The 18,133-nt window shown below is 35.6% G+C and overlaps 3 protein-coding genes across 3 annotated transcripts; all 3 read right to left on the bottom strand.

Annotated features, from left to right (window-relative positions):
- Window positions 1–783: 783 nt before the first annotated feature.
- Window positions 784–3,486, bottom strand: LOC104888601 (probable serine/threonine-protein kinase At1g01540). Its single transcript, XM_048640911.2, has 6 exons — window positions 2,281–3,486; window positions 2,028–2,156; window positions 1,623–1,772; window positions 1,411–1,510; window positions 1,041–1,250; window positions 784–958 (listed from the first exon to the last, which is right to left on the bottom strand). Exons 1-6 carry the CDS (start codon window positions 2,343–2,345, stop codon window positions 905–907), a joined length of 708 nt encoding a protein of 235 aa, XP_048496868.1. The 5' UTR covers window positions 2,346–3,486; the 3' UTR covers window positions 784–904.
- Window positions 3,487–3,613: 127 nt separating this feature from the next.
- Window positions 3,614–9,317, bottom strand: LOC104888374 (protein GET1). Its single transcript, XM_010673325.4, has 8 exons — window positions 9,044–9,317; window positions 8,443–8,595; window positions 7,581–7,663; window positions 7,260–7,330; window positions 5,877–5,947; window positions 5,706–5,787; window positions 5,427–5,476; window positions 3,614–4,028 (listed from the first exon to the last, which is right to left on the bottom strand). The coding sequence occupies exons 2-8, from the start codon at window positions 8,536–8,538 to the stop codon at window positions 3,957–3,959; spliced, it is 525 nt and encodes a 174-aa protein (XP_010671627.1). The 5' UTR covers window positions 8,539–8,595; window positions 9,044–9,317; the 3' UTR covers window positions 3,614–3,956.
- Window positions 9,318–11,052: 1,735 nt separating this feature from the next.
- On the bottom strand, window positions 11,053–17,959 carry LOC104888373 (glutaminyl-peptide cyclotransferase). The gene is made up of 11 exons (XM_010673324.4): window positions 17,573–17,959; window positions 16,625–16,681; window positions 16,387–16,422; window positions 15,349–15,413; window positions 14,658–14,721; window positions 13,853–13,970; window positions 13,455–13,552; window positions 12,627–12,697; window positions 12,520–12,547; window positions 12,163–12,217; window positions 11,053–11,509 (listed from the first exon to the last, which is right to left on the bottom strand). Exons 1-11 carry the CDS (start codon window positions 17,849–17,851, stop codon window positions 11,400–11,402), a joined length of 981 nt encoding a protein of 326 aa, XP_010671626.2. The 5' UTR covers window positions 17,852–17,959; the 3' UTR covers window positions 11,053–11,399.
- Window positions 17,960–18,133: the final 174 nt, after the last annotated feature.

Below are 18,133 nucleotides of genomic sequence, written 5' to 3'. Positions count from 1 at the left end.
ATCCATATTCAAGATTACAAAAACAATTAATCAGACTTGTAACAAAAGCATCCAAATTAATTTTTATCTTATTTCTATATGAATCAATCAAAATCTCCTCTTTTAACCAACTCAAAAGTCATAAATACACCATGCAAGATCCTTGAACTTAAGGGAGACATGCCAATCTCACTCATCTCTTTTTAGAGAAACACCAGTATTATCTTATTAATTTTTCTTGTCCATCTCTTAATAAAATCTTGGAAAATTTGTTAGAAACAATCTTTTAAATACAATTTTTTGCGAGAAACGACCTTTTAAAAAAATCTGGCAAAATAAAACCTTAAAATTATTTTTCTTTGCGAGTAACAACCTTAACTCTTTTTCCGGGTATTGACCAGGTATTTTCTGGGTACTAAATCAAGTGTAATATGAGTCGTATGTTGTGGTCTTGGAAATAAAATCGATCTTGAGTTTTGAAGATAAGCAATCATGTATGTCTTATTACGATTAGTCGATCAATGCTGCATCAAAATTTTCTTAAAAATGTTCTACTTTTTTCTAGCAACTCAAATTAGATATGTCGAATAAATAGCTAAGATGAAAAGATCATAATGCTTTTCTTGAATTGAAATCGTTCATATCTTGGCAAATTTACCTTTAGGCTTTCTATATTAATAAAGGAGGCTAAACTTTGATTCAAAGTATACATATTATATATTTGTTAATTAGGAGAAGTATAAGTTTGGATAAGTTGATATGCACGATAAATAAGTTAAATTCAGTTGCACCCATAGAAGATCAACAATCTATAGACTATTAATACGATGTAATCATGTAACATGTTTATGAACATGAAAACATTTTTAACATTACCTGGATTTCATTGTCAATAATAAAACAACATGAATCAATTAAGATTTGATCAGAAAGAAATTAGACTCTCTTGAGAGAAACTTCTACGATAAACATGTTGCACCTGAAAAATCGACGAAAACTAGCATGATCATAGCTGAAACAGGATGAACAATTGAGAGCTGTGAAATATGAAATGTACTCACACCCGAGAGTAACAAATCTCGTGGCTCGAGCATGTGTATGACTTCTCCCATTTTAGGCCTATTTTCGACGACAAGATCAGCACAACGCAAGGCAATCAGAAGGATCCTTTTGAGCTCTTTCAGAGGAGGCAGTTGGGGTATCTTCGGATCAACAACTTGTTCATAGTTTTGGTTCAATACCATTCTCTTCAACCATTTAACGAGTTGTTGCTAGAACACATTAATTGTATTGATCAAAGTTAACACTGAAGTAATTAGCATAACAAGTATTTCATCGAAAATTCTATTAGACACTATGTTAAACAAAAAACAGTAGTTTACAAAGAACTTGATAACTTTATACAATTTATAGGAGAATCAGCAGCATTACCTCTTCTTTAGGTCTATTATTCTCAGTAGGCTGCCTTCCTGAGATGATCTCCATGACAAGCACTCCGAAGCTATAAACATCTTCTTCTTCGTTCATCTCCCTAGTCATAGCCATAGTCATAGTCATAGTCATATATTGGTTCAGAAAAACGCCTCCAAATTTTAGTTAAGTGGATATGCAGTATGAAGTATAGTATTATGTAATAGTCTTACTCATATGAATATAAACTCGGATGATCTAATAATTTTGCAACAGCAAAATCAGATATCTTTGGATTCCATTGATGATCCAACAAGATCTTATGAGATTGTAATTGCTTGTGCGCGATCTTTTGCCCAAAATCTTCATGCATGTAAGCTAATCTGCCGAGGAAAATATTAACTTGATGCAAACTAAGGAACTGAAAGTTAAAGACACTTCAACTAGTCAGGTATGTTTTTTGATATCTGAAGAACACTGACAACAATACACTGGAAACTGCTCTTTCTGCTATGCAAATACGTGCTTTTTATTTCTTAAAAAGCCGAAAGTATAACATGTAATTTCAAAACTACAATGAACAAGCTAAGCTTGAGAATATGGAAGTTTGGAGCTAATGTGAATGATTATTTTCTGACCCTTTCGCAGTTCCTGAAATGATATCCACACGAGTTCTCCAACTCAAAGGATTGATTTGTTCAACATCATTTGCATGAAGCCACTGTTGCAGATTGCCATTGTCAACATATTCGCATACAAGTATATACCTAAAATGGTTAACGAGTTCTTAGATATTAGTACTATTAAGTATCAAACCAAAGAAGCATATAACTTTAAAAGAAGTATCAAGATGTATACAAATGACAATCTAATAAGTCTGCATTTGAGTACCTTGTAGAAAGATCACATTCTTCCACACAAAAGCCTATTATCTTCACAAGGTTTTTGTGGTTCATATTTGGAATTTCCTCCACTATTCGTCTGATCTTCTCTGTATTGATACTGATTATTCATGCATAGTGAGTCCACATAATTCAGAGTATAGCTCAAATAATATTGGGATTAGCAATGATCACATATATATACTGTATGAATGTCGACCAGTTTAGTTGGCAAAGTCGTGTAGATATGGTATCTAAGAGATCGAAACTTGTCTACATCACTACCCTATATAGCTTTGTATACAACAAACAAAAATGTTACCTGGTTATTGTGAGCTCTTTCACAGCAACTTGTGTACCATCAAATAGAAAACCTCGGTAAACCTTACCATAACATCCAACTCCGATTAAATTCCTACTATGGAAGTTGTTTGTAGCTTCTATGATCTCCCTCATTGAGAACCAATGACATATTCTACTATAATTCTGTCTTATATTACTAAGATTTTCCAATTCATTTTCACAAAAATTACTTGGTCTAATCACCTCACATTCTAGAGGAACCATATTGACGATATGATTTGAACCATTAAATGAAAGGAACCTCTTCTTTAGTGATGAAGAACTATAGATATTGGCATGATTTGAAGTGAGAAAAGCTCGGTTTTTGGATCGATGTCGTCGAGGAAAACAATAGCAGAAGCATAGGATAGTAACGAGAATGATTACAATGAAAATTATTGTTGTGCAGAGAATTGTGAAGATGACCCATGAACTCATGTGTAAGGAATCAAATAAGGTTTTAGCTGAGAGCTGCTTATTGTAGGTGAATGACATAACTTTGGAAGAGAAAACAAAGGTTAGCTTTTGAAAATAGAAAGAAATTTTGAAATTTTGCAAGGAAACGAGAAGATCAAACAGAAAGAGAAACAATTTGTTTCGAGATTTAATGAAGAAATCTATGTTGCGTACTACATGGGTTTTTATTGAATGGCTTTTCTTTGTTAATTTCAAAAACTGTGTCAATTTTTTTAAAATGAAAGACCGTTTTTTGTTTGAAATTTCTGTTATTTTTGGCATTTTTGGGCTGTTATTCTCCCGTTTTACATTTGCCTGGTTGAGTTTTGTAAGATTATAAGCCCAAATTAAATATCTTTTACCTCTATTTCGCTGCTCTTTCGTCGTCTTCTCTTCAACATAAGAATTAATTCAGGGAACAATCAATTCAATCACAATTTTAAACACATTAGAAATTTAGAAAATATCAAAAGTAATTAGCAAAAAATCAGTTTTAATTTAAACCTCCAAAAGCCAAAAGTTAAAGATAAATTCTCAGCAAAATATTGATAAAAACATGATCATATAACATATTCATTTCAATGTGTATTTTGAAAAGAAAAAAAAAAAGAGAGCACGAACTTTTCCTAAATGCTACGAGTACATAAAAAAAAGGTATTAGTGGTTCAAGATTACATGAAAACTACGAGAAAGCAACCAACAGGGAATGGAAGGGAAAGATCATGTTTTGAAGGTGCCTTCCAGTTTCCTATTTTCGGAATTCGACTGCCCTATATCTTTGTGTGAGTGCAAAAAAAGGCAGCACGGTACTTCCCATTTCACAGGCGCCCACTCAGACATTCGATATCTGAACTAAACAAAGCTTCACGACAATGCACCAGAAGCATCTTATATGTTGACCTTCCGACAGATGAGCTTGCTGACCCTAGTGCACAGTACAAGCCAAGGTACGATACCAATCTGCAAGTACACAGGAAAAGCAAGAATTACTTATTAAATCACAATACAACGAGACAACGTAATAACCAGAAGGGAGGAGGAGTTTGAGAATTCTTCCATCAGAGGAGCTCCTACAGGTTACAGCAGTATGCCTGTATCTATTTAGCCACAACAGTTCTATGTGCCTCGGCACTTCTGATTTTCCTTGCAAAAAATTGCAGCAATCCCATACCAGATTTTGAGTTGGTGAAACTTGGTTGCCATATTAAATAGGAATTCCAATATCAACTTAAATCCAATAATGGCATTGAAAAATTATCACCTAGAGAAAGGATAGCAATAGAACATAACATTACTCCAGGCCATCCACTTTAGAAGCCCATCGGAAAAATGCGGGCCTAAACATGAGGGTAAGATGAGTTTCAAAGACCTGAAGTCATTCAAAGCAGCTGTGGAGAGTTCAAATGGTCAACTATCACGTCTCTCGATGCACTAAAACACCATCCTAGCTGCATCAGAAGAAGCTTGCCAGAAGCTAATTTCTTGGACAAGCAGGGTATCATATAAAATATAGGCAAGTAATAAATTGCAGAACATTAGAATAAGAAAGATAACGGATGGTATCATAGGAGTCTGGAAAATTGGCTATTCCACAAAAGTTCGTTGAGGAGGATGCTCAAGAATTCTTGCTCATTGATCCAGTTGATAAGACAAGACCAACAGACAGTAAATGAAATTTTTTCCCTACTGGAGATAAGCTGCATTGACACACCAATTGGCCAGCGACTCAGCACCACAGTAAGGATCAAGGAAGGATGAAATCTTAAGGGTCTCAAAATTTCAAAGATCAGACATGACTATGTGTTGGCTTAAGTTGGACTGTATCAGTTCCAAATCGCAAAGAATATATGGATAGAAGCAGAAAGTCCCCTGAAAGGTTTGTGATTTTGTGTGGGAGAGGTTGTTAGGCGATCCGGACCCTGCATATATAATTGATACTGAAAAAGGGTGGAAGTAGACGGGTACTGCCAAAAGTAAAGTAAAGAAGTCACTGTGAGTCTGTGATGGATGTTTTACAGAATTGCTTCTGTCTAAAGTAGATTTGGCATGACGCACAGATCTGGACTCAAGACTTAGAGAGTTGAGATAAGTGCATTGTGAAGTTTGAAGAGTGGCCTGAGAGTAGATCATTATCAAGGGAAGAAGCTTATGAGCTATACTTCCAACACTTCATTCAACAAATGACGTTTGCTTTCAGAAGTCAGCTTAGCATACCAGCCAAATCTCTCATCTTCACCAATCAGACTATCAGAGCCTTAAAACTTCAGTAATGAACTTGCTAGTTACGGGTTATGAAACTTCATCAAATCAGTCAGTCAAAGAAAATTTAAAGAAAAAAGAACTGTCTGACAGACATACCATCACTTTCTCCTCTGAGCTACCACCAGACTTCCAAGATAGCATCTTTCCTGCAACAAGGCGAAGACATCAGTGTCAAGACCACAGGCAGTCCGCAGTAGACAACATTGTGAGCTAAAACACCCAGATACCAGCTCTTCTCCCTCCAAGAGATTTAGTTTACGTGTTTTCCAAGAAAAGGTTAGTTGCCAAGTAATAACCACAAGCACAAAGTTCGATGTTATATAGAGTGAACAAAGATATTGATATACAAAGCTGTAAGCAGTTGAAGTGTCTCACCAAAGGGTTGCAAAATCTCCTTTGATATTGCCGCAACAGGATATTTCCAAAACCAAACTCCCAGCAAAAGATAGCTTAGTGCCTGCACCACAAACAATGAAACAAGTTAATGGAGAACTTAAAATTCTACAAGCAAAAGAAATGTCTTCAGCAGAGTCTACAAAGAGGCACCTTTACAGGAGTCACATACTTCATATACGGATCATATGATGACTTCCTCTCCAGCATTTGTTGTTCTTGATCTTCATGTAATGTCAAACAATGACAAATTTCAAAACTATGTAACAGAACCTCTAATATGCAAAATTTCAGATTGGCAACTAAAACGATTCATTAATGCATCAAATTCAGAAAATACTAATCTAAAGGATTCAAAGTAAAAGCCAGATGAAATGAATAAGAAGATCAAAGCCTAAAATTGACCACATAGGAAGGTAATTTCACAGTTAGTGGCTTTGCACTAAACCAATCAGCAATTCATATTGTCAAGTTACTAGACTAATTGTAGTAGTTACTTCCTAAAGACTGTAAACATCACTATTCATCCAACAGGAATGCCACTGTCAAAAGTTAAGATTAAGCAGAACAAATCCCAGTCGAGCTATGCATCGGTCTGGTAACCGAACCGATATCAAAATGGGATTGGGTACCCAATACCGATAACACTAAAGCCAGTGAACCGATAGGATAAAGTCCGGGTATACCGAATCAGGAGTTTAATTTTTTATTATAAAATTATCCAATAATACTTCCTCGATTTTCTATTCCTTGCAACGTTGGAGTATGCCACATAACTGAGAGGAGAGAGATAGAGAGAGAAAAAAAGAAAAGGGGTCCCATGTGCTAAGAGAGACAAAGAGAGAATATATTACCATAAATGTCAATGTTGCAAGTAATATGCAACTTCCTAAAATGGGAAACGTTGCAAGAAAAAAAAAAAGCTGAGGAAGTATTAGTTACCAACATTACCACATAATCACAATTCAATTACCAACATACACCTACTCTTCAAAAAAAAAAAACTAAATAAGTAATTATCAAGACAAAATTGGATGTTTGGGTCTTGACTCTTAAGAGAACAATTTAGCAACAGAAACTAATAAAGAAGAAAAGGACTATTGGGAAAGTTAGTGGGTTACCAGAAATTTCAAAGTGACACTAGTGTCCGTAACCGATAAACGAATTCTTTGGATTGGACATGGATTGAATATTCGGGTATTCTGATAGTTCTGCGCTGCCCTATATTCAACATAATGAAATGACAGTACACTACTACACTAGTGCTCAGTAAAGAGTCACTGAGCCACATACCAGACCAGAGAAAACAAATACCAAAAACCAATACCGGGATCACATCTATTGTATCACTTTAGAGGACTGTTATCTCTTCTTATAGATCCGCACAGAAGGCACAAAATCAGAAGCAAAAAAAAAAATTCAAAAGCTGTCAAAAGGTGACCATTTACTTATAATACTGACCAACTAGGGGGTGGCATTTCAAAGTGATAGTCTAATATAATATGGCTGACAAACAAACAGGCAGCTTTAACTTACATTTTGCAAGCTCTTTTTCCTTAGCTGCTGCTGTTCTTCTAAGTTTTGCTGCTTGTGCAAATGTGGATGGCCTATCATCAACAAAGTACACGGAGTACAGACAGAACTTATTGCCAAGTAACTTACAGCAAATAGCAGATGTAGAAAAGCAGAAAGGGTAATAAATAGATTTCTCCTTGTGATGATAGCTACATGGAGATTAGAATATATGATATGGCAGACAGCATTAATTCGCTTACATCCCTGTCCTTGGGTGAAGAGTTCATCTTTTGCACATAACATGTGAATTATTTATAGCAAGAGATATCTACAAGACTCAACTGTGTCAAAGACCCGGCTTCTTTTAAAAGCTGTTTTATTTCTGCCCGCAGCTTCTTTTCCTCAGCACTTGTAGCTCCTCCATTCTGGAGAGAGAAACAAACATATATATCAATAAACATCTCTAATTGTGCTACAAATAGAAAGCTTTAAGCATATTCAAAAAACAAATTTCAAATATATAATAAAAGCACTATACAAAGAAAACCACAATGAGAAAAATCTGAATAGTTGGAAACTTTCATCCTATGGAACCAATCTACAGTCATTATAAGTTGCAAAATGTGGACAATTCTTCATAAAATAAGACAGCAGCTACATCTACATGATATCAAAATCAGGACTTCAGATACCATAACAGATATCCTGAAGATCTGAACAGCAATAACCTCTAACAAACCCCAAAATTTAAATTAATAAATAAATAAGCAATGTGATTCCATTGCACTCCTGAGACCCTATAACATCAAACTGGTTATTTCTTGGTAATCATTTGCTAAAGCCCCCGTGAAGTACGATCCAAATTAGAAGGGAGATTGATATATGTAGCAAATTGCATTCTGGTACCCATTTTTGTACCTAAAATTAGGTAACATTGATATTTAGATAGTCATCAAATTCAGAAAATATTGAATTCATATATTAGAGTTATGTGATTTTGACATATCCAAAATATTATATATCAGATGTCGTAAAACATAAAAAATACACACACATGGGGGCGCACATACACAAACATGGGGGCGCACATACACACACACACAATATCAGTACAGCAGTACTCACAAGTGTACAAGCATTGATCCAAGTAGAGTTGCAAACAAAGAATAATGGTGAATGAACTAATAAATGCACGAAAATTTACCCTAATCTGGTGCTCAAAGTATCTGGGGATGAACTGAAGGAGAGCAACAAGGATGAAAATCGTCGGAGCTGCCAAACTACTTCCATCGTCGTCCATTTCTCTCCTACTACTTGCTAGAATTTACAGCAGACACAGATGAAATTCACGGTTCACCTGTTTACATTCGCTTGATGAGTTCCCCAACATTGTTACTACTAATGCCATACTCACGATCAAACACAGGTGCCTTGTTTAGAATCTATTTATATCAAACCACTAATCTAAGACATAGTTAACGATTTATTAACAAGCATCACATATAAGTAATACAACAGTTATAAACAATATGATAAATTTATAATCCTCTATAAATCAAACATGAAATTTACCAAAAAAAAAAAAAAAACATCTGCATAACATTTCTAAAGAAGTATATGAAACAACACCTTATTACACTCCCCAAATAAATCGAATTACGATTTCTTAATATTCCAAGCTACAAATCCACTAAAAACATAAAAGTGAATATCAACATTTAGAGCTACAATTTAATAAAATTACAGCAAACAAATTGTGAAATACATTTGAAGAAAAAATGAATTGAAGAATCAAGAATACTTACCCGAAATTTCGGAGAAAAAGAGCAGCCCCTAATTTAATTAATGAAGAACCCTAATTATTCAGACTCAAAGTCAAACGACACATCCAGCGCCCAGATAATTGAAATTTGAGAATTGAGAATTGAGAATTGAGAATTGAGAATTGAGAGTGAGATTTTGAGTTGAAGTGTTGGACAGCCTACGCCAAGAAGAGAGAATTCGATTGAGACTTGAGAGCGTTTTGTTTGCTATGCGCCTTTTCTTTTTCTATAAAAGTTTTTATTTACTACTATCCTTGTTCATTTTCTTAAAAAAAAAATTAACGAATATATGGAGATGGTGTGATTATTTTTGGTTTTACAATGGTGTGTCTCTAGAACCTAGATAAGTTTAAATTACATGGTAAAGTATTCATATTATTAAGTGTTATTTACTCATTAACTTAAATCGGTTGTGAATGTCATCTAGTTTAGTTGGTAAAGTCTTGTGGAGATGGTATTCGAGATCTGAAATCGATTCCATTTATGGTTGATTAATGAATTTTACCCCTGAATTCAATTAAATTAAATCTTGAATTCGTGAAAATTAGTTCATTAAAGACTTCATAATTCTCAAGGAAAAGGTTCCAAAAGCCAAAATTTTGAGATAGGCAAAGATTAAAATAAACGAAATTGGCTTATAAGTACAACTCTCCAAAGTGAAGGAAGCCTTAATATAGATGGTTTGTGGGTTTTACTAAATGACGTCTGAAATTTTCCTGATAACGTCCTAAATACAGTAATTTTATACCGTATTTATATACTTGTATAATTGCATTTTTTTCTCTCTCCTCCCCTTGATTCACTCTCCTAATCCCTCCTCCAATTTCAAAAACTCACTGCCCACCCCACCACCACCACCATCTTCTTCTCCAATTTAAAAAACTGACTTCCCCGCCACACCACCACCACCACCACCATCTTCTTCTCCAATTTAAAAAACTGACTTCCCCACCACACCACCACCACCACCACCATCTTCTTCTCCAATTTAAAAAACTGACTTCCCCGCCACACCACCACCACCACCATCTTCTCCATTTTCAAAAACTCCTCATTTGATGTAGTAGCAACCTGACATTGTTGTTACATTCTGCCTTTAAAAGCATATTGCTACAAGCATAATGCCACACTGTAAAAGCTTATTTGGAGTCTTTTATTGAACTCCCTAAGACTTCACAATGCTACCATAATGCCACCACCATAATGCCACTATTCTCCATTTTCAAAAACTCCATATCGCCACCATCCTGTACAGCGACTGAATATTTTTTTAAAAAAAAAAAGTGGCGTCCACCAAGGACGCCCTACCACCGGTGGAGGGGGCGTCCTTGGTGGACGCCCACTTTTTTCTGAATTTTTTGTTTTTAAAGAAAGGCAGGCGTCCACCATGGATGCCTCACCACCGGTGGAGGCGTCCATGGCAGGCGCCTCACCATGTGGTGGAGCGCCTGTCATGGACGCCTCCCCGATGGTGGGGAGTCCATGGTGGACGCCTGCCTTTTAAAAAAAATTCTTCACTGTAAATGAAGAAAATTGTGGAGAGGAGGGTGTGGGCTACGGCGGTGGAGGTGTGTCGGCGATGGTGAGACACTAGCAGCGGTGGTGCGGCAACGGTGGTGTGTTGCGACGATGCTCAATGGTGATGTGGAAGAGGAGGGAGGGAAAGTGAATGAAGAAGGGAGAAAATCTGAAAATAAAAAAATGCAGTATATTATACGTATTTAGGGCGTTACTAGAAAATCTTAGGGCGTCGTTTAGCAACCCAATTAGAATGTTTCGTCCGAGAGAAGTAAACTATAAGAAGAAGCATGAAAAGGCATAAACAAAGGCCACGAAATTACTTAGGTGAAGAAACTAGTAGATTTTTCTCTAACACAAAAAATAAAAATGGCAAAATCTCATCTGTCACAAAGACCCATCAGAACCCAGAAACCAGAACGCCAAAAAGAAATGCACCAAGAGTATTAGAGTAGTAACGCCCAAAATCTGGCTTGAACCAAACTAAAACTCGAGTCTAACTTGACTGGCCTATTTCACATGTAGAAACTCATGTAAAAATAGTTCAAAATTACATTACAAGCGTTATACCAAAGCTTTACATGTATTTCAGATGTATGCGCATAGAGATTTGAGGAGAGATTGCTAATTTCAACTTCATAGGCATCTTACAAACATTACATTGAACTGTATGAGCTTTTTTTTGAACATTCAACTTTACGGATGGCTTATAGGTCTATCAACCAAATCCTATGGAAAATTTATATACAACAAACCTAGATTCACTTGAATCAAGAATAAAGTAACACTATTTTGAAATTTCTGCCGGTATCGAGCAGCTTTAGAAACGAAATGGCATTCGGATACATAGCTGCTCAACATTAACATTAGATTTTTTCTCCACTGGCTTCAGTTTGATCTCGTATAACTTTGGCCAAAGTTTACCAGTCACTGCAGAGAAAAAATGTCATAAAAGTTATACCATAAGATTAACTTTCATTATATTATCATTACATAAATATTTATTAATAACAAAGTGTAATTAACAACCAATGTTCATCCTCGGATAAAGGGCATGTGTCACTAAAAAGAACAGAGCGAGTACAAGCTAGAATACTATCTGTAGATTTTATCATTTCTTTCTCAAATTCCTTCCAATTTATATGAGGCATGAAAGCCGATAGTACAATAGCTACACATACAACGAGGACGACATATTTGACACTAGGACCTAGTGTACCTAGGACCTTAATATAATAATTATATGCTACTTTCATCTGCCTTTCTTCACTATTATATAACATAGAAATTTACACGTCTGGCCATAAGAACTGAGGCTGAAGCAAAAAATGTAAACATGAATCAGCAGGTAATGTCCAGTTTCCATTTAAGCATATTCAGATCTATTCACTTTCCTGATTTACAGATTAGAATCATCAACAAGAAAATCATAAGCGTACTTGATAAAAATGCATAGCTGCTGTGAAACTGAGATTTTTGTCATCTCTCTGTTTATGCATACACTAAGAATTACAAAGATCACAGCAATAGATAGATGATTCTACAAGTCAGATAGATAAAAGCATTCGAAAGAAAGAGCTTACCAAAAATGCGTTGTTTCTTGCTGTCCCATGCAATGCCATTCAAGACGTCAATACCCTAGAACATTGGAAAAGAGGCACATAAGATAACTTTTTTCCTTTATCAAATTGTAAACTTACAATACTGCTTTATCACAAAGGGCCATGACAAACCCAATACCATCCCCTCCCCGCAAAAAAGTAATCGTGAAAATGAACCTGGGTCCTGGGACCTCCTAAGATTATGTCCTGCCTCTGTGGCTCTACCACAGAGGCAAGCTCAGCAGAGTACATAAGAGCATTAAAAAAGTATAACCTGTAGAAAGACTTATCAAATAGAAACCCAAGGAAGAAGAGTCACGTGATACAATCAAATCATACCTTTGCACCACCTGCTATCAATCCTTCCCTGAAATAGGCCAAACAAAGTAAGTCAAAAATTGGAAAAGTGATGAGGAGAAGACTTGCATGAATAATAAAGTAGGCACCTCAAATTCGAAAGAAGAATCCACCCAACCACAGTGCCATCTCCAGGTGATATTCTGGCAATGCAGTCAGTCTGCCCAGGGAGAATAATCAAATTTTAGAAGGCTTGCACAAGAAAAACACAAATTATAGTTCGTTAAGTGTAAACTTATTAGTTAGCACTTAACAAGCCCCATTACAGGCAACCTCCATCACTCCCAACCGAAGCCTCGAAATTCTTCTGTAAACTGGGGTTGAACATGAAAAAAAAAAAAAGTTCGATGGTAAAAGTAGATTTTCACAGTGATCAGCCCGTTCTTTAGAAATTAGATATGATCTGCTGCCAGCAGTGGTATAACATAGTTGCATATAATCACAGTATAACGCCACGATGACTTTGAGGAAATGAAAAGACTTTGCCAGTTGCCAACATAGATTGACCACAACTTTTAGGAACCAATCTAAAGCTGGTTCCTACTATCGAGTATTGATAAGAAAAGGTTGGCAAAATCCCAGGTGAGCTTGCAAAGCAAGTTCACTTTGCAAAAACAGATGCATTTAACGAGGTTTCATGCAGAAAGTTAAACAACTCAACAGACTTAACCTAATATACAAGACACGAGAGCTAAGGACGAGGTTGAAATCACAAGTCCCAATTAATGACTCATCCTGTCTCCCACTCCCTTCATTTTTCAGTCGCCTCATAAATCTAAAATTAACTACCTGATATAATTAATAAGAGTGGGTGAGGTTTCAAGATGAAAACTACTTGGGACAGTAGATAAGACCAAGCTGGATAGAGGATCCCTCCTGGCTGACAATCGTTACTGGAATCTTCAAAAAAGTATTACCTGCCATACATTTGCCCACACTTCACCATTCACAAACTCCAATTCATTTAGATTGTGTACTTCAAGACCTTTATATGTGATGGTTTGCTTTTGAATTTCTGTAAACAAAAGCTGCAATAGTTCAGCTCAGGTATGCCATCAAAAAAAAGAAAGTAACAGAACAGAAAACTTTTAGGTCTTCAATTTTCCACCTTTTCCTTTTGACTCTCTTTTCTTTGGGATGGGGAGGAGGGGAGGGGAAAAAGAGGGTGGAGAATTTTTCAATTGTCAAGAGAATGAAAATGATACACTTTACACCAATGTACGGAAATTGCAAACAAACTACATATAAGGAGTTCAAAAAATTTGCTCGTCTTTGGGAGTAGAGTAATTGAAATAAAGGACAGGACGATAGGTACCTTTCATAGTTTGGGGATCAAAACGATACAATGTCGAAGAGCCATCACTTCCAAACAAGATTTTTCCATCCGTTGCTAGCCCCCAACCATCATTCATTTGATGAGTAAATGTTGCTAGCTGTGACAAGCATATAAGCATGATGTGTCAAACACATTAACCACACAGCACCAACAGCAGAAGCAGGCACTACGAGTATACTACAACAATTCTTTAAAAAGGTGATGAATCAGCGATAGCAAACAAGAAGTTATAACTCAAATAAGATGAAAGGAAACAAGACAGGGAAGAAATAAGATAAAAGGAATACAGCACAGAATGAAGTATGTGTATGTACGAGTAATGTTTACTTGACATCATATACATTAACTTATCATTAGCTTTCCTTCCAATTCATAGCCACACACAATCAATGTTCAATAGAGATACCAGCTTAGCAGTCTCCAAACTCAAACAAAATAAAGTTTTATAGAACAATTACATCAATTACAAGCCAAAGACTCAGACTATTGTATCACAGGGGGCAAAAACAACCATGTCACAACCAACACTGATATTTGAAGTGTATTCTATTGTAATACATGCTATTGGTATCAAAAACAGTTGCAACATCTATCTTTGCAACAAATCTCACAACAGCAGCCATATGCAAGCTATTTGGTATAAAAGTTGCAGGGAAATATGGGTGCGTTCAGAATTTCAGAAAGGTCAATCAAGAGTATTCCATGACAAATCAGGCAATAAATTTAATAATAGAATATTAACAATCAAAGTAGATCAAGATGGGTAAAAAGATCAATTACAGACTTTGCTTAAATTACTTCTGTCATAAATGTAACCAATATTCCGCAACCAAGTTACTTGATACAACCTACAAAAGCAATATGTATTAGAAAACACATCAAAGCACTAACCATTTTCACATTCACTGATCAGAGATAAAATAAGCTTTAGAGCAAAAGAGAAAGAAATAGGATCATTCAAAGCATACATGAATTAAGACATCTAGGATTTATTTAACAAGATGTAACTATTTTCCACTATCTTTTTTCTCGGCCTTTTCAAATGAAAGCTGGCCTAGAGCCACTTACCGTCTTTAACAATTAGTTGGTTTTTTAGGATCTTTATTAGGCTAATCACTTTTAGTCACCATCATTTCTAACTGTATGCACAATAGGCAAAGAGAAGTTGCAGTTAACAGTTTACATCCCTCATTTATGAACCTGGTGAAATATAATATAGAATTCTCAATACCACAGTCCATACCAAATGAAGGCCAAGAGAGTATAACAATTGTATGAAGGAAGCAGGTTGATCGACAAAGTGCTCAAAAGTGCAATGCAAGCATACATAAAAGCCTTTGCCAGCAAAAGAAACGGTACAAAAGCAGCTGCTCAATTGGACATGAACCCATGGTATTCTCAAATAAACTCAAAAAACATTCCATATATTACTTTGTGAGTCGATGGACAGAAGTTACCAAAACAATGATACATACCTTTCATCCAGGAGAGTTAATCCTTCCCCAAAAGAAGAATCATCCATCTTATACTGAGCCTCAACCTTTAAGATATGAGAAAGTATTAATTAAAAGCAGCCAATAGAACGATAGATGGAAAGCAGAATAATTATGCGCTCGCAAGTACAAGAAGGAAAAAAGTATATCATTTGGACAGAAGCAAACGTTTTTTTTTTCTTGAGAAGTCAATGAACTTAGAAATACTATACACAGCTAGCAGCCGAATAAAGCTTCTACGAAAACAATAATGTCGGCAGAATTCCTCAAAAGCGAAAAACAGTAAAAGGGATATCATTTCATTTTTGAATCACCTACTAGAAGAAGAACAACAATGAAGAAGATGAAACAGCGATATCACATCTTATACTCCCTCTGTAACGAATTACTAGCAACATTTGGTATTATTTGTGAGAGGTAAAATAATAAAATATTTAATGTTGCTAGTAATTCGTTACGCAGGGAGTATTTTTACTTCACCACTGACTTCTTCAGGTTTGACCCTATATTGGGCAAATGAACTTCTGCTATCTTTATCAAAGGCGTGGATGCTACTTAAATACTAGTATGGTTACTCTTGGTAATCTCTATTCAATAAAACACCTCAGGACTTTGGTGTCCCCTGAAATGCTTAAAAAATCCTTGTGTGATTAATATTTAAATTGTAAAAAAATGTCATTGCCTTAGTGATGAAATGAATTATTAAAGCTATTTTCTGTACCAATATGTGTTTTCAACATCAAAGTATGCATTGTGTGCTTATAGGACTAGTAAAAAGCAGAGCAGTAAGATGGTATACAAGCATAAATTACAATCAATAGCAGAGTACTCATTATCACCATATTTTTGTATAATAGAACATCAAATCTTTGGATAGTTGGATCAACAAGGAGAGTCCACAAGATACCAACTTCACACAAGAATCGTCAAGGACAAAGATCTTGTGGAAATGAGCATAAATTACTAAGTCAATAGTCAAGGGAAGGCTCATGAGAAATCTCTACAATCAAAATATCGTACCTTTCCAGTTCGAAGAGCTACTCTCCTTACAGCAGACTGCAGAATTTAAATTGGAATCAGATGGCAAAATTCAAAATCAAAAACATCATAAAATTATGTATAAGACCACGCGAAATAGTACCATCAGCCATTTCAATTCTAGACCTTGTGTACTAAACAGATAAAGATGATCAATACAACACATAATGAAGGTCTTGCTTTCTTTCAACATACCAAGAGAGTCACAGGAGGAACTCACCTCGCCATAAAGACCAATTGATTCATAAAGAGTGTCATTTTTCCAATATAAAAGCCCCTGGAAAGAAACGCGATGTCATTCTCCACTTAGCACACATGTAAAACGATTGTCACGGAGAAACACCACATTCAGAAATAAAACCCCCTGAGACTCGGTATATGCAGCCTCAGATGACCAGGCACTCAGATAGTCAGAGACTCCTTCCATATATTTAAAGTGCTCTAGGTAGCTCATATAACAAATTAAAATTAAATAATTGAAGTCTATTAAAACTTCTGGAAATCCAGGTTCAATAGACATCTATATTAATCAATTAAACAGCAATTAGATACTCATGGAAAGATTCACCATCCCAGGATTCGTGCCACCAGTTTCAATCATTCTGATTCGCACATTCTTGAAAATTTTACTATTGACTAACTTCTTGTCACAACATTTATCAAAAGTCAACACAAAATTCAAAGCAAAAGGCTATGAACTAGAAATCTAAAATAAACAGGCGAGAAAAATCGAGTACTTTAGTGCACTCTGTCATGCAATTCGAAGCACATCCGAATATCCAATACAATACCTGGCTACTGCAATTCACTTTGATTCTGATGTAATGTCATCAAATTCATGTACAAAACTCACTGTTTTGATTTGATTTTGGATCAATTTTTCAGTCGGGTCAACTTTTAACAACTTCAAACACACTAATTACTTATCAATCCACAAAACCATAAACATGTATGCAAATCCCTGTCCCAAAAACCATCATCTCAGAACAATCACCAATTCAACAGCTAATCAAAAAGAAAAACAAACCCTAACATCAACCTAATTTTCACTCAATTGATCAAAACGAGCATAATGTCCAAGATAATTTAATTCAACAAAATATAACAATCAAAATCCAATTCATAGCAACAGAGAATTACAATTAACATGAAACTTCAAAAATCGAACCTGCGTAAAAGCTTTATGATCATGATGAAACTCATTGACAACATCAATGGTGTAAATCTGAGGAGACTGAATTTTCTGGGAAGAGTGAGGAAATGCAACCCAAGCGTTGGATGAAACGCCTAAAAGAATTAGAACACAAAGAGCGAGTGCAAATGCAACGCCTCGAGAAAGCCATCTAAAAGTAGTAGGAGAGAGAGAGGAAGGCATTGACGAGTTGAGAACTGAGTTGGATCGTTCGGATTTCTTCTTCTTCCTAAGCGTACTTTTAACACCCGCCATTACTCGTTAGCAATGAAGAAGAGAAGTAGCACGAGTTTCTTACATCTTGAAAGAGAGTCAATGGTTTTGGTTGGTGCGTTACGAACGAGATGGGATGGGACTATGGTCTATGGGAGAATGGTCAACTAGACCCAAATGCTAATGCGATGGATTAGGTTATTTAGGTCCCGTTCTTTTTCACTAAGATAAAATGAACTGAAATGAATTGAATTAAACTAATAGAAAATATATTATAGAGAGATATTGAACTTAAATTAACTGGCTGAGAATAAATCCAAAAGA

This window comes from Beta vulgaris, chromosome 3 (genome assembly GCF_026745355.1).
Source record: "Beta vulgaris subsp. vulgaris cultivar EL10 chromosome 3, EL10.2, whole genome shotgun sequence".
Lineage (NCBI taxonomy): Eukaryota > Viridiplantae > Streptophyta > Magnoliopsida > Caryophyllales > Amaranthaceae > Beta > Beta vulgaris.
Note: the sequence above shows the minus strand (reverse complement) of the source record. Positions and strands in the feature narration are given on the sequence as shown.